Genomic DNA, 16,554 nt, shown 5'->3' with positions numbered 1-16,554 from the left:
AAACAGGTTTTCCTAGTTTGGGGAGACCTATCCTTCTGCCCCAACTATAATAGGAAAGTAAAGTTCTTGCTTATGTTTCTTAGTTGTTTTATATTACCACAAATGAGTTATTAATAATGTCACCAAAACACATTGAATTTTCCTTATGTTTCTAGAGTTCTTCACTCATCACTAGAGTTGTGATGTGTTACTTTCTCTGATGGGCCCCCAGAGCAAGGGACATTTGTCTCACTCAAAGTGATTGATGAAGCAGCCTGAGTCTCCTGACAGACCTTCCATGGAACTATACTGAGTGCATGTGCCATCCTTTCACAACCGTAGACATCCAACTTCTGCAGGCAGGCTGCCATTGCATCCATTCTTAGAACTTTCAAGTTACAGACATTTTAATTTAATACCATGGTATAGCACATTACTTAAAGTCATTTAAACTTTGGACCTCAGTACTTTCACATCTTATCTCTTGTCTAAAAGTCTTTTTCATGTCTTCTCCAAACAAAAATTTCTCAAAAACATTAATTAAACCTGTATCCTTTGATCATGGCTCCCATAACTTAACAATCCTTCTTCAGGGCAATATTCAGCCAGTCCTGTTAGATTTGTCATCTCCCAAGAATATTCTACCTGGCCCCTTCCTTTACTTAGCATGATTTAGATGTTTGAATATTTGGGAATATCAGCAAACTGATTTTAATATCTTATCACCATAATATTTTCTATTTGTGATAACAAAAGAAGACACAATTATCTAAATAAAGGAATAAATCTGTACAAAAAGAAAATATTACAAATAGGGGAAATAAAAGTCCAGACCTGCCTATGTTGTTAGAATTGTTTGCCATAGGGGAAAACATCAAGTGGATGTAAAATATCATTAATTCATCCAATACCTCAATAAATATTTATTTGTCATCAAAGTATGACCAAGATACAATCATTAATCCAATGCCTCTTTTCAAGTAGTTGCTGTAATTGTGGCCCAAGTTCAGGCCAGTTAAGTAAGGAAAAGCCTAGGAAATGAATCAAATTCTCATTAGTGAGTGGAATATAATAATCACATATGATGAGTAATTATATAGTATATGTAATATATATTATATATGCTATCATCATGTCTTACATACAGTAAATCACAATGTGAGGTCCATGATGAAAACACAAAAGAGAAAAGATGAAACAGACAGTAGGGAATATGTCCATATCTTTTATCACATGACCACTTAATAAATGTCATTAGATGTAGTAGTGGAGATGAAACCTACAGCTCAAGTAGAAACATAAGCACTCAGGTTAAGAACATAAAGAGCTCATCAGAAATTTACCTTTACAGTCTCCATTACATTTCATATAAGGGGAAGAAATTTCAAAATGATTTCCATGAGAGGTTTTTTTTTGCTTATTTTTTATTTATTTGAGAGTGATAGAGAGAAAGAGGCAGAGAGAGAGAGAGAGAATGGGTGTGCCAGGGCCTCCAGCTACTGCAAATGAACTCCAGACACATGTGCCCCCTTGTGCATCTGGCTAACGTGGGTCCTGGGGAATCAAACCTCAAACTGGGGTCCTTAGGCTTCACAGGCAAGCACTTAACCACTAAGCCATCTCTCCAGCCCCATGAGGATTTTTAAAAGTGCTTCTACTACCCATAGTAAATAGAATGCCCAATGTATACAAGAATTACCTAAGTCTAATTAAAGTAAAAAAAATAGATACCCAGTTTTAATTAAAGCATATCTTTTACTCATGTGGCAACTCTGGTTCTTCTAGTGCCTCGAGATTGAAAGACAATGAATACTAATTAGAGGACTGTTTCCACACAGGTTTTGCATGTACACACACACACACACACACACACACACACACACACACACACACTCAGTGTATTACATCCTTAGGTTTAATGACTGGAAGAATTGCTAGCTCTCATTTTACTTTTATTCTCTTTTCTTTTAGTATGGCAAGAAGAAAATCAAGTATATTGACTATGAAAAGCAGCACCTGTACTTCTACTGGGGTGAGCCTTCTAAAGCTACTTCCTTTTTGTCTTCCCCTTTCTTTACAGCAAGAATTTGTCAAGACAAGATAATGATGGGAATGCCCTCACAGTAACTAGCTCATAACTGTTTAGTTACTAAGAGAAGCAGTATGTCTTAATTTAGACTCACTGGTGGGAAAATCTGAGAAGGAAAATGGAAAACAAACAGGCATTTCTAACAGACATCTATCTCATGACACCAGGTGGTAGGCAGGGAAGATAAGAAACTCCCCAAGAAAGTGGAAAGGCAGAATGCCAATCAAGGAGTCATGTATCCTGGACTCTTGTATTGGTAACAATAAGCAATATCAATAGAAAAAAAATCAATGAAAATTACATATAGAAGACAGACAAAGGGGAAAAAATGCTAAAGCATTTACAGTTTGATGCAAGAAAAAGTAGACCCAAGAGTAAAAGTCATCCATCTAGAGGAAGAAAGCTCAGTGTGCCATGACCATCAAGCAGACATTACACACACGTCATGGATACAGATAGAGACATAGAGATAGTTACTATTGATGATACAGATATAAAGTCAATGCATTTTATGTCCTGAAAATAGCCATAAAATATGAGTCTCTCTCTCCCTCTCCCTCTCTCTCTCTCTCTCTCTCTCTCTCTCTCTCTCTCTCTCTCTCTCTCACACACACACACACACACACACACACACACGCACACACACACACACACATTGTCATGTTGTTAGAAAGCAATTGGCTCATCTGACTAATTCTGATACCAATAAATGAACATCATAAACACAGAGTTGTTGATGTTTATTAGCATCAAAGTCCTGATATCTTATAAAGAAAGTTTTTAAGTAACTCCTAAATCTACTCACCTAAAATATACTTGGATATATAGGAAATGAAATGAAAACAGAGAAGGAACTAGACACTACCTGTAGATCAGAGGTACTTAACTGAGGGGCAATTTTTTCTCCCCAGGCATTTGTCCATGTCTAGAAACACTTTTTATGGCTATATATGGGAAGGAGTCTTATTAGCATCCAGTAGGGAAGCTGGAAGGCTTTCAAAAATACTACACTGGGAATGGGGAAATAGTTCAATGGCTTAAGTGCTTGCCTCACAAGCATGAGGTTATGAGTTTTATTCCTAGAAGTTATGTAAAATGTCAGACCTTGTGTCATATGCCAGTAATTCCAAGACTGGGGAGGCAGAGACAGAAGGATCCCTGGAGCTCATTGGCCAACAAGTCTAGCCTAATTCCTTAGCTTCAGGCCAATGAGAGACCTTATCTCATAGGGGATTCCAATGTTCCTGAAGATGGTACCCGAGGTTGTCTTCTGTCCTCCTCACATGTATACATAACCTTCACATGAACATGGACTCACATCCACATGAAACACATACATATACATACAAACATACCACACATATACAAAACATATTTTTAAATTCTACAATGGCTATGAATACTCCCTCAAGACAAATAATTATCTAGCTCCCAATTTCTGTCAATGAGAGGCCCTGCTGCATATTTCATTTGCCAACACATGGCAACCAGTAATAATTTGTAATAAGCCAGTGGAGAATGGCTATTAAGTGAATTGTTTGAAAAGTGGAGATACTCATCACCTCTCCCTCTTTGACAACTTTCTGCTGTACTCACTAACAATTTTCAACTCACTTCTAACCCATGGTACACCATTTTTAAAGGTAGTTGATACCAGCCTAAAGAGATATGTAGTTTCATGCAAAAAAAAATTATTTTCTGATCTTTACTGAGCATTATGTCTTTCTCTGCCTTCTCTGTAGTGGTACAGGGTCCCCTTCACTTCCAAGGAATAAGGTGTAGATTCACTGCAGGACAACTGCCTTCCAAACCACACCCTTCCCTAGAGTTCATTGTGTCCCCATTCTCTGAATGCCAGCTTAGCCTCAAATGCAAATAAATCATGCTCAAACTATGACAGAGGAACAGTCAGGCACTGATTAAACATGAGTAGGCAAATTTTAAAAATATGTTTTATTTATTTGAGAGAGAAAAGGGCATATATAGAGAGAAAAAATAGGTATACAAGTGCCTCTAGCCACTAAAAACTCCAGATGCATGCAAGCCCTCCCTCCATCCGATCACTAGACAAATTTATTTAGGCTAATTAAATAGGAAAAAGAAACTTTAGTATAAGCTGAGCTTAGCTCTATTGAAATAAATGATGGTTAATGGGCTTCTGAAATGCCTGGGCATGCATGCTGAAGGACATATTGAAAGGCATTAGGAGGTAGAATGAGGGGGGATGAAATTGGCCCATATGATTAGGTTAGGTCATCTTTATCTGCAAGCCATTTTTCATTGGTGCTGAGCTCTGACTCTTTCACAGATACTGGGAGACAAGGGTCCCTATTCTTCTTGATGGTAACATTTAGAAGAAATGGTTCCCAGGCCTGTCAGTTGTAGAAGATAAACCTCACAGGGAGTGAACAATGGTTTACAATCATAGTTCTCTAAAATAAAGATGGAAGAGAGTATCAGGAGAGCCTCTTGTCAAGTGAATTGAACAAAGTAAATTCCTTTGGAGCATGAGGACCTGAGAGACATGGCTTTGAGAGGCTTGAAGCCATGGTAGTGATTGCTCAAGTTTCTTAAAATAGATATGGATGAAGTGATTTGTACTGACAGTGTGAAATCCTCACACATCTGGCTTGAGTTCTAGTTGAGAACAGGGTTCAAAGAACCCTAGCTAAAGTCTGGCCAAAGAACAAATCTGCTAAAGGCAAGGAGTCTATTAGATTGCTTTTTCTACTGTCTTCAAAGCCTTATAGTACTAACAGGATAGTAGGTAGGTATCTATCTGTTCAGGAAATGATAACATAGTATTCATATCTACTGTAACAACATATTTCAACAGGACCCAATACTAAGGATTTCATGCTGCTAAAGGGCTCTAGGACTTGGAAAGTTCTTAAAAGCTCACAACAGGAAATTGTAGAGGGAATGTTCCCATCAGTAAATGACTCAAGTCTTCAACACAGGAAACTTGAACTTGGAGCTACTACACAACTTCTTTCTTTGGTCCCTGAGGTGTGGAAATCCCAGTAGAGCCAAAGATGTGGTTGTGGATCCCCACCTTACAGGCCTTCTCATGGCCACCACTCTGAGAAGGGCATATATAGTATCAGCATCACATTGTTGGGATGAGTCTCCAGGCTAGACACAGTTTACGGGAGGAAGACGGGATTTATTTGAAGCTTACTGATCCAAGGGATGTTCCATCATGGCAAATAAGTGTGCTCCCTTTCAAAGGAGCAAGCAGAGAGAAAGAAATGCAAAAAGCAAGCAAGCAAACTGAAGAGCTCCAGGCCAAGCTCAAGCACTTTGCATATCTTTAGGCTGAAATTCAAATTCCACTCCCACACCTTAGAGGTGGACATTAGAATCCACCCACAGTGACATCTCCTCCAGACAATCTAAATTACAAACTTTAATAAAATCCTGAATATATTGAGTCCATCCATTAAAACAACAACATTCTACCCTTGGCCCTCAATAGATTCATACCCATCTCACATTATACATTGTCAAATTCAAAGGTATCCACAGTCTTTACCAACTTAAGGTAGTCCCTAGGCCCAAGTTTCATCTGAGATTTAAGGTTGTCTCTTTGCTGTGATTCCTGTAAAATTAAACAAGTCATGTATATTTTCAACATATAAACACACAGAGTAAAAATTTTTAATTATTATAAGCCATAGCAAGCAGAAACTGGAACAATGTAAATTTAATAGTCATTAAGCACACATCAAACATCTGTCAGTCTGATAATATAACCAGTAACTGACAGTCTTTGGATTTTGTAATTCCACTCCAGGACTGGGATGGGTAGCCAGGGAAAACTTTCATCCCAAACCAACTTCAGTGGTAGCCCTTGCACAATATATGTGTGTGTGTATATATATATATATATAATTTATATTTATATGTATATTTATATTGCCTGGTATATCCAAAACATCTTTGGGTCTACACTGCAAACCACAGTTTATCTTCCAATGGCTTTGTCAGCCTATCAGGGTCATCACACCCTGTCTCATGCTGCATTTCAGCAGTGGTTTCTGGAATTGTGGTTGTACTTCATGACCACTCCATGTATTTTTCATGCTTCCAAAACCAATACAAGTGTGCAGGACACAGCCGTATTCTTTTTTTTTTTTTTAATTTTTTATTTATTTATTTGAGAGCAACAGACACAGAGAGAAAGACAGATAGAGGGAGAGAGAGAGAATGGGCACGCCAGGGCTTCCAGCCTCTGCAAACGAAGTCCAGACGCGTGCGCCCCCTTGTGCATCTGGCTAACGTGGGACCTGGGGAACCGAGCCTCGAACCGGGGTCCTTAGGCTTCACAGGCAAGCGCTTAACCGCTAAGCCATCTCTCCAGCCCCACAGCCGTATTCTTAACTCAGGAACAAAATAACCTCAACCTTGAAGAGCAGGTTCCTTCTCTAGTCAACCCTTTTCCAAAAGAGTTTGCATTCCTATCATAGTCTTTCTGGGGTAAATCATCTCAGGTATTTTCTCCATTATTTTAATATAAATCAATTAGGATATATTCCTTAAGATTGCTAATAGGCTTGGCAATACCAGCTTCAGCAACCAGTCTCTGTGCCAGTAATTTTCAACTTGCTTGAGTTTTTTCCTACTTGAAATCTTAAAACACTCAGTCCCATATCTTTAGCCAGGCACATCAGTCCATTATAAATTTAACCATGATTAAACTCTCTGGGCCTGGGCAACAGAATTTAGCCAGCCCTTATGCCAGCAGCCCAGTTCGAACAAAGTCCTCGGAAGTCTTTCCTTTCTCTTAGAAAATTCATAAGCAAAACCTCCAAACACAGTTCTCTCTGAACTTAGCATTTCAAACTCTCATCAGAATAGTCCAGAATAGTACTTGACTTACCACTCTGGAAGGTGTCTTCAATTGCAAGTACCAAGTCTCCCATTCTTTTAGCACACAAATCCCAAAAGACCAAAATCTACATGGTCAGAGGTATCGTAGCACTCTACCCCACTCCTTGTTACCAATTCTGTAGTAGACAGCCTCATGTTTTTGGGAAAAACCTCCAGACCAGAAACAGTTTATGGAAAAAAAGAGAGATTTACTTAAAGCTTATAGATCTAGGGCAAGTTCCATAGTGACAAAAAAAAAAAAAAAAAATAGGGAGGAAAAAAAGCTACTAACAAAAAACAAATCACTTAGAAACTCCAAAGTCCAAACACTACGCATATCTTTAGGCTGAAATTCCAAATCCAAATCCACCCCTTAGAGCCAGACCCTAGGATCAACCCACAGTGTTACCTCCAGCCAGATGGTTGTAGATCTCAATTACAAACTTTAAAAAATCTTAAATATATTAGGAGTTATCCATTCAAACTTCCACAGCATGTAATAGCAATCAACATCTTCTGGCTTGCAGTGGGATCCCATTCTGCTCATTTGTCTGTCATCTTTTGGGTTCTTTTTTCAGTGGCTCTCCCCCTCCTCATGCCTGTGTATTTCAATCTCCAATCAATGCAAGTAATGTACCTTCGAAAGTATTGGGCGGTAAGTAATTTTGCTTGTTTTCTGGAACTAGACTGGCTAGAACAGGGAAAATTAAAGTGTTCAGTATTCTCCACGTACTGCTTCCTTGAGTGATAGGATGTAATATTCAGACAGTCCAAGAAAGAACTCCTGACCAGGAAGAGAATGTAAGAGAGTACATTCAGGGTATCTAACTCCAAAGTGCTTTTCTCTACAGGATATTGCCTGGGTCAGCACCTTTTACATTCGCTATTTCATCTCATTTGGCCCTTTCTATGGAATTTTCGGAACAGTGTTGCTCATATATTTGGTCAAGTAAGAATTTTTTTTTTTTTATTTCTATCTGCATGATGATCTTCTTGCACTCAATCAGAGTATTTGCGGCTAACAGATGATCCTGACATCATTTCCCACTCTCTGGAACTGAGAAGTTTTTTAAGCAACTTGCAAATGCAGTAGTTCAAACACTTGAACAAGACAAACTTTGCAAGAAGAACTTGTCCATTCCATTTTTACATACTCACTTGATTCCCAACTGAATCATTTCAGTTAATCTCCAAGGCCATGAAATTGTAATCTACCTTGACATCATGAGACTACCAAACACCATGATTGAAAAGGAATTATTTTAAGTTCTTTTATAACTAGAGATTTTCCCAAAACCAAAATTACTTGAAATTTATTTTGCCAAAATAGTCTTCTCTGACTTTTAAAAATGGGTTTTCTTTCCTTGTTTGATAATTTCATGCATGTATATAATGTATTTTGAACATATTTGCCCTGTTAACCCTCTCTTCTTCCCAAGTATTCCATTTCCTCCTTTCATGTTTTCAATTTTTTATCTTCCTTCTTTGTAATCCACTGACTCACCCACTGCTCGCATGATCATGGGTTAGGGTTCGTTTACTGAAGGATAGGAAGCTTAGCAGTGGCTACCCCACTAAAGAATATGAGTTCCCCTACCCCAGCAACCATTAGCTGCCAATTGCTCCTCTGGGAAGAGTGTGGTCTCATGAGCTCCTCTGCTATCCATGGCAGAATGTTGTTCGGCTCCATCTTGGACTGGTAACCGCAGCTGCTGTGTCTTCATGAGCATAATGGCTATGATGTGTCCAGAAGACAGCATTCCACAGCATTCTTCCTCTTCCTCCAACTCCTTCATTCTTTCATGTTCTCTTTCATACTGTTCTGAGCCTTGGAAGGGATGATAAAGCTGTCCTGTCTAGGGTTGAGCACACAATAGTCACTTAGTATTTTCTCTAGCTATGGGTCCCTGAATTAAACTTTGTCTACTAGAAACTTCTGTGAGGCAAGTTGTTCAGTTAGTACTAATCTATGGATATAAACATAAATATTTAGAAGGCATTTTGACAACCTCCCCATTTAGCATGACAATAGTACTGGCTTTTCTATGTAGTCCTTCCTCATTCAGTTGCATTATTATGTTAAGCCCTCACTAATTATAAAGATAATGACAGTTACTATGCATCAGAACCTTTGTCAAAGGTGTTACATGCATTATTTGATTTAACCTAATCCTCATACAACCCTACAATGAAGATAATTTCATCTGCATTTTTCTGCTAAGGAAACTCAGCTCTGAGAGATTAAATCACTTGCCTAAGGTGATAGAACAGGTAACAGCCAATACTGTTGCCAAGACAGAATCTGAACCCAGCTCTATTTGCTAACAAATCCCAGGCTGTCAATTACTTTGCATATTATAACCTTACAGAACCTGGTCTCATTTGTGTGGATTTATGTTTTGTTTTTTGCTATATTGAGAATTGAACCTAGTGCCTCTTCCATGCTTAGCAATCATTCAGTCCCTGATATCTTTTATTCTAGCACAAATGCTAAAACACTTTTTAGAGGCACTGCTCCTTTGAATCAGGAAGTAGGACAGATCATGTGATGAAGCGTTTGTGCATCAGTCCCAGTTAGAAACTATATGCAAGGGCTGGGAAGGCAGCTTAGTCAATAAAGTACTTGACTTACATGTATGAGGACCCATTTAAATTTTGGATATGTTGGTCTACTCCTGTAATCTCAGTTGGGGAGTCAGAGATAGGAATATTTCTGGAGCTCACTAGCTGGCCAGTTGAGCCTACTCAGAGTACTCCAGACCAGAGAGAGACCCTGTCTTAAAAAGTGATAGAGGGCTGGAGAGATGGCTTAGTGGTTAAGCACTTGCCTGTGAAGCCTAAGGACACCGGTTCAAGGCTCGGTTCCCCAGGTCCCACATTAGCCAGATGCACAAGGGGGTGCATGTGTCTGGAGTTCGTTTGCAGTGGCTGGAAGCCCTGGCTTGCCCATTCTCTCTCTCTCTCCCTCTATCTGTCTTTCTCTCTGTGTCTGTCACTCTCAAATAAATAAATTTTTAAAAAAAGTGATGGACAGCATACCTAAGGATAATACCCAAATATTGTTGTCTGGCTTCCACGTGTACACACACACACACATCTGAATGCATATTAACATATATACATGCATGCACACATACCACACTTATATATAACTACAAAAGCAAAACAAAAGTCAATGGCATTCAAAAAGGAAAATGAATGCCACCACTTTCCTGGAACCTTTCTTTTGTTTGGCCAGCTCAATCAGAGGTGATTCAAACCCAATGATTTTGCAACCAAGCACCCTAAAGAGTTGTCACTCACTTTTGTATTCTTCAAAAGGCTTATTGAAAGCCCCTGGATTGCATATGTTACCCAGATGAGCCACATACCAATGAAAATGAGCAAAGAGGAGAACCGGGACTGGCTCAGCACTCAGGTAAGGATGGAGTTCCTTCAAGAGTATCTTTCTGACTAGACTGGCCTAGAACCTGATTACTTCAAGTCATAACTTGCTTTCACAAAATGCTTCTAACAAGGCTAGTGCACTGAAGTGCTATGCATGTGACATAGGCACAATGATTAGTCTCACATAAGATGATAAAGCTGAGTCATGAAAAGGTTCTGTAACTTGTATATAGGCACACAACTGATATGTGGTAGATGCAGGTTCTAAACCTAAGCCCTTTGATACTAAAGCCTTTCCTAACCCAAAGGCCAGCTAATCACAGTCCAGGAGCCAAATCTGTTCCTACTACTTCTTATGTACATATAAAGTCTTATTGAAACACAGCCATGTTTATTCATTTACATGTTATCTATGACTACTATGCATTGAGTAACTACAATAAAATTAAAATATTTACTATCTGACACTTCATTTTAATTCCCCATATGGCATAGCCTTTCAAATGAAGTAAGACTCATAAATTATAGAGTCAACTGTACAACTGTAAGAACCCAGGAAGTTATGTGATTTCATTGTCTATATCAAGCAAAACAGCCCAGAGAAGGAACATAGCATGGTCAATGCAGAGCACTCTTGCCTCCCAAGCATAGGCCCTGTCCCTGTGGCACAGGAACAAGGAAATCCAGTCATGGTCTTGCTTCTCCAAGCTTATACTCAAGCTCAGAGGATGTCTTATCCATTATTGAAGAATGAATCTCAGACTTTTTGGTCATAAAAATATTTCTGTGCCTTTTCGTTTTCACTTGTGGTTTGTTAATCAATAGGGGTTAGATACTTTCAAAATATTTTTTAGATATTTACATTTAATTTTCTGTTCAATGCTTGCCAGTGCCACTGACCTATTGTTTATCTAAGTATTCAAACATTTCCTATTGGTTTTCAATGACTCATTGTAGAGTAGAGTTATTAGCACATGGTCTATAATATATATTATATACACTTTCCTACTTAGTTCTTAAACCTGTAATTTTATTATGGAAGGGATTAATTAATATTTCACCTTTTCTTACATGCAATACCTCTGATAAAACCTATTAAATATTTTTCACTCTCCTTATGTTGTTATGATTCTGCATGTAGTTATATGATAAACTAAATTAACATATTACCACATTATATTTATACCTAGTATATGAAGTTAGCAACACCTCTCAACTAACTGACTGGATTGCTGGACTTCCAACTATCATCATCTTACCTACAATGACTAAAAACAACAAAACACCACATTCTTTAATTAAAAATTATCTAGTTCTACCTTGAAAAAAACAAAAAGAAAGTTATTTAGAAGGCTGTAGATAGAGCTTAGTAGTTAAGGTACTTGCCTACAAAGCCTTAGGATCCAGGTTTGATTCCTCAATACCCATGTAAGCCAGATGCACAAGGTACTGCATGCATCTGTAATTTGTTTGCAGTGGCTCAAGGCCCTGGCATGCTTATTCTTTCTCTCTTTCTCTCTTTTCCTCCCTCTCTCTCTCTCTCTCTCTCTCTCTCTCTCTTTCTCTCTCTTTGTCTATCTCTCTCTCAAATAAATAAATAAAATATTTTTAAGTTATTAAAAACCTCAAAAAGCTTTGCCTTGACAGCTATAACTATTGCTATCTGTTATATTTTAATTAAAACTGAGAAATTTTAAAACATTGAATTATTAATTTTAAAATATAAGACTGAAACCAGCACATGTTAATATCAGAGGGATGATTTGGTCCAGTATTTGCATCGTAAAAAATTCCATTGTACATAAGTAAGAATGAGAATGAAAATAACAAATACCTTAGAATGCATTATAAAATAGCTTTTAACTTTGTTGATACTATTAAAATGACCCTAGAGCACCTCAAATTCTTGGAACAGCCACAGATGGATGCTCACGAAGGTCCCACTGACTAAAAGTAAACTATGAAAAGATATTGAAGAAAGTGACACATATATGGATCATTTATGTTGTTTAAGGATAATTTTATACAGTGCATAATGTAGTCTGATCATAATCCCCTTTCATTACCTTCTCTGGGTCCTCTTGCTCTTCCTTGCTTTTGGTTTTTTCTTCCTAAATAGACCCTCTTCTGCTCCTATGAATTTTTGTTTTTTTACCTTGGGTGTTGACTTGACTCTAAATGTAAGAGTGGAATTAGCATTACCTGCATGTATACAGGTAGGGGATATTTACCAAAGAAAGTATGTCATACCAGTGGATTTACTACTATATAAAATGTCTCCCACTCCCACAGCAACCATTACCTGCACTTAATTTGCAGTCAAAAAATGTATGCACTTCCTCTTAGAATAATGCCTTTTTAATATGCTTAAAATACAATGGATGAAAGTACAATGAACTGTATGTACTTGGAATCCACTCCTATGCATATCATCCTTGGCTAAGCTTTTGAATGCCTTCCTCTTCACTCATAATTCCTCAAGTCTACTCTGTAGAAACAGCAGCCTAACCCTACAGTCTCTATTACAATCTTTCAAACTCATCTCTACCCTTCCAAATCCTCATTCTTGACATCTTCTGTGTCCAGAAATTGACAAAATATTATGTACGCTTACAAATATATTGCCTTATATGTACTTCTTAGCAAAATATCTATCTTTTTAACTGACAATATCTTCAGAACTGGGACTGCATATGTTTTATATCCCTCATAATTTCTCTAAAAATAATAAGCACTCCATAGTACTTGTTGATGATTGACAAATAATATAGTGAAGCATTTCTTTGTTTACTATATGGCCTCACTTATAGCTAATATAAGCATTTTCATTGCAGATTGTGGCCACCTGCAATATTGAACAGTCCTTTTTTAATGATTGGTTCACTGGGCACCTGAACTTCCAAATTGAGCACCAGTAAGTGATGTATATGTTCCACAGTGGGTCAAGGGTAGTCCTTCATCACAACCTCCAATATAGATCTGCCTAGAACCTTTCAGATCAGAATCTCATATAGGAAAAACACTAACCAGAGTTCTCTAAAGTTATCATGTAGGGAGTTCATGTCAATGTTTGATGGGAAAGAAACAAGTGCAACCATTGTTTTCAGAGACATTGAGTCCTATAAATTGGTAGTTTGTGTGTGTGCACACATGTGCATGTAGGTTTGGTTTGCTAATGAAACATAAGAAGAATTATATCATCTGAGCAACCAAATTTTGTTGAAATTTAACTGTGACTCAATGAAACTCTGTCTTTAGAGCCAAAGTTATAAAATATTCAACAGTGAGATCTAGTTCCTTATGCAATTCCCCAATGAATCTGTAAATATGGATCAGATAGGTGTGCACACAGTAAAGAAATACAACAGTATAATTAATACCTAGGTAACTGATTCCTCCAGAATATTCAGAAAGACACTCTCCACATCTATTTTTCCAAAGCCATATCTTGGTGTCAGAGAAGGAATAAGCTCTTTTGCCTCTTCATGCAATGCCTTCATCCTTTCTTTTATATTAGTCTTTAAGTACCCCATCAAAAGAACAATCATATTTTATCAAAGAAATTGTTAAAATCCAAGAAGATATCCTGGTTGACTAGTGTCAAACCTTGAATAAGGCCCGTATCTCTTCTCTTATTCCAATCCCAGGACTTTCCCACATGTTGTCATGGCTAGACCTAAGGGAACCTATTTATGGAACAGGTATTAGATGGACAGAGACAGAGAGGCAGAGACAGAGTAGGGACAATCTCCTGCTCTCCAAGGTATTCAAAAATACTAGAAAATCCATACTTCATTTGACCTATTAAAAATAAGAACATAAAATGGAGCTAATATCTCTTCTTCTGTATGTTCCAAACATTTGACACCTACGTGGCTCAAAGGAGTGTCAGAGATAAGAGGAGAGTGTCTGGGAAGGAGGAGGTTTGGCTTCCCAAGAGAACTATGCAAGATGAAGGCTTGTCTGCACTGCTGATATAATTTAATGTGGAAATACAGGAAGCAAAACTCTGCAGGGTATAAGTCTCATTTTCCCTCTGTTTTTCCTAGTCTGTTTCCCACAATGCCACGCCACAATTATCATAAGGTGGCACCTCTGGTGAAGTCACTGTGTGCCAAGCATGGACTGCAATATGTGAATAAACCCATTTTGACGGCGTTTGGAGATATTGTCAGGTAATAACATAATCTATCCTGGCCCACAGCTGTAATTTCCACTTAGTCTCAGTCCCTAGATGTAGTGAATTACTCATCCAGTAACCATTCATTAAGAGCCACCTGTGAGCCCAGCATAAACACAGAACTCCACATAAAACAATACTAACAACCACCCAACCATGATACAGAAATACCAGTTACCTATTGGCTTCTTTGTACTTCATAAAGAGAATGCCTTTCTATCCTACATATTTTAAATTTCTTGAAATCAAGGCTATGTGTGACTTATTGTTGCATCCCCATAGAGCTATGCAAATGCCGCAGAGTTTATGTGGTGGGAGGAACCATCAAATCTTCTTATCTACTGTGCAGTCTTCAGTGCCTGCAGGATATAGGGGATAAAATGTGTGAATCAGGGCTGGAGAGATGGCTTAGCACTTAAGGCGCTTGTCTGTGAAGCCTAAGGACCCATGGTCAATCCATGGCCAGGCTTGATCTCCTCTTATTACTTTACTCTCCATGCTCTTCTCCTCCCTCTCTGCCCTTCAGATATATGGTCTAACTTGCAACATCTACAGAAATCTTCACACCTGTGCATCTCATCCCTTTACTATTTTTATTCTTCCAGGAACATTCTTCAAAATCACCACTTTTCTTCAAACCACCAATTTTCAATCACTTCCCAAGGACTGTCCCAACTTCTTTTCCTCATGTCAGTCTTTACTTGGCCTCCAAGACTGCACCCAGAATAAACTTACAGCAGTCACGATCTTAATCACAACCATAATTAGATAACTCAATGGGCAATCAATTATATGCACATGTCTCCTAAGATAGACCAGGAACTCCATGTGGTCAAGTCTCATAACTATCTTTTCCCAAAGCTTCAAAATATATCTTTCTCATTATAAAATAAGGCAGATAGATGAATAATGAATGAGTTTGTAGTTAAATATTTGGGTACAGAAGAGAATAAATGAAAACATAGCTCAAATCTCCATAATGGAAAGGCAAGTTCAAATGCTAAAACAATTCGGTGTATTTAATTCCCTCTCCTGATTAACAGAGAAAGTCATTTATCAAATATGGCTGGAAATGACATTGCCCCAAAGCAGACAAAGGAACCAATAAATGACTTAAATATAGATTCCTTTCCCACTGGGGTTTCACCTCCAGGTAATTGTGTTGACTTATCCTTCAGGGCCTTGAAGAAATCTGCATCCCTCTGGATGGACACTTATTATGAATGATGCCAAGCTGTGTGTTTAGCTACATCTCTGAAGAGGATTGGTGGCTGTTCAAGTGTTCTTCTGTACTTCACTGGCACTACTGGCATACCTAAGTTTGCCAAGAATGTGAATCCCATGGACATATCATAATCTCTTCCATGAAGGTCTTTCTGCAACCAGGAAGCAGAAGAAAAACAAGATGACTGGCCAAAGTAACAATCAGGAAATGGGAACCTATTGTTCCACTTTTTCATTAGGATCAAGGTCTTAGTTCTCCCAGTAGAACTTAGTGATATCATCTCAATGAGACACATAAGTTCAGAAACCAGATCAAATTTTTACAGCTTAAGTAGACACAGGAGGATATGAGCCAAAGGACAGGCATCTGATGAAGTCCTTTAGATATCAATGCAGTTGCTCTTAGAAGAGAATCATTAACTTAAGCAGTCCCTGTTGATGCACACATTTTGGCTTATTTCCTTTCAAATATGATAACTTTTTCTTTTAAGATTGATTATAACTAACATTAAATCTTCCAATATTTTCAGTCTTCACTTTGGATTTTTATTATTATGCCTACATGTGTCCAATTGATGTATGTATATGCTGTGTTTCCACAAGAAGAAATTAGAATTTCTGTAAAATTTCCTAAAAGAACTTTCCTTATGTCATCCCAATAGCAACTGAAAATTCAGTTCTATATTGAAAGGTCCTCATATATATGTGAAGAATAGATTATCCCTTGAAGATATGACTTAATTTCCTACTCCCTACCCAGCAGAGAAGAGAAAAGAGCTGAGTTTTTATAATAGAGATCATGGATTATATCCATAATCCATTT

At 37.9% G+C, this 16,554-nt stretch overlaps 1 protein-coding gene across 1 annotated transcript in view; it reads left to right on the top strand.

The window, feature by feature from the left end:
- Positions 1 to 15,734, top strand: part of LOC101604979 (fatty acid desaturase 2-like protein FADS2B) — a 35,155-nt gene extending 19,421 nt beyond the window's left edge. Inside the window, exons 6-12 of the mRNA XM_004667609.2 lie at positions 1,951 to 2,011; positions 7,519 to 7,595; positions 7,792 to 7,889; positions 10,262 to 10,358; positions 13,162 to 13,241; positions 14,377 to 14,502; positions 15,686 to 15,734. Of these exons, the coding sequence (XP_004667666.1) occupies positions 1,951 to 2,011; positions 7,519 to 7,595; positions 7,792 to 7,889; positions 10,262 to 10,358; positions 13,162 to 13,241; positions 14,377 to 14,502; positions 15,686 to 15,734 (588 nt within the window). The remainder of the gene's footprint in view (positions 1 to 1,950; positions 2,012 to 7,518; positions 7,596 to 7,791; positions 7,890 to 10,261; positions 10,359 to 13,161; positions 13,242 to 14,376; positions 14,503 to 15,685) is intronic.
- The last annotated feature ends 820 nt before the right edge of the window (positions 15,735 to 16,554 follow it).

This window comes from Jaculus jaculus, chromosome 1 (genome assembly GCF_020740685.1).
Source record: "Jaculus jaculus isolate mJacJac1 chromosome 1, mJacJac1.mat.Y.cur, whole genome shotgun sequence".
Taxonomy (NCBI): domain Eukaryota; kingdom Metazoa; phylum Chordata; class Mammalia; order Rodentia; family Dipodidae; genus Jaculus; species Jaculus jaculus.
Note: the sequence above shows the minus strand (reverse complement) of the source record. Positions and strands in the feature narration are given on the sequence as shown.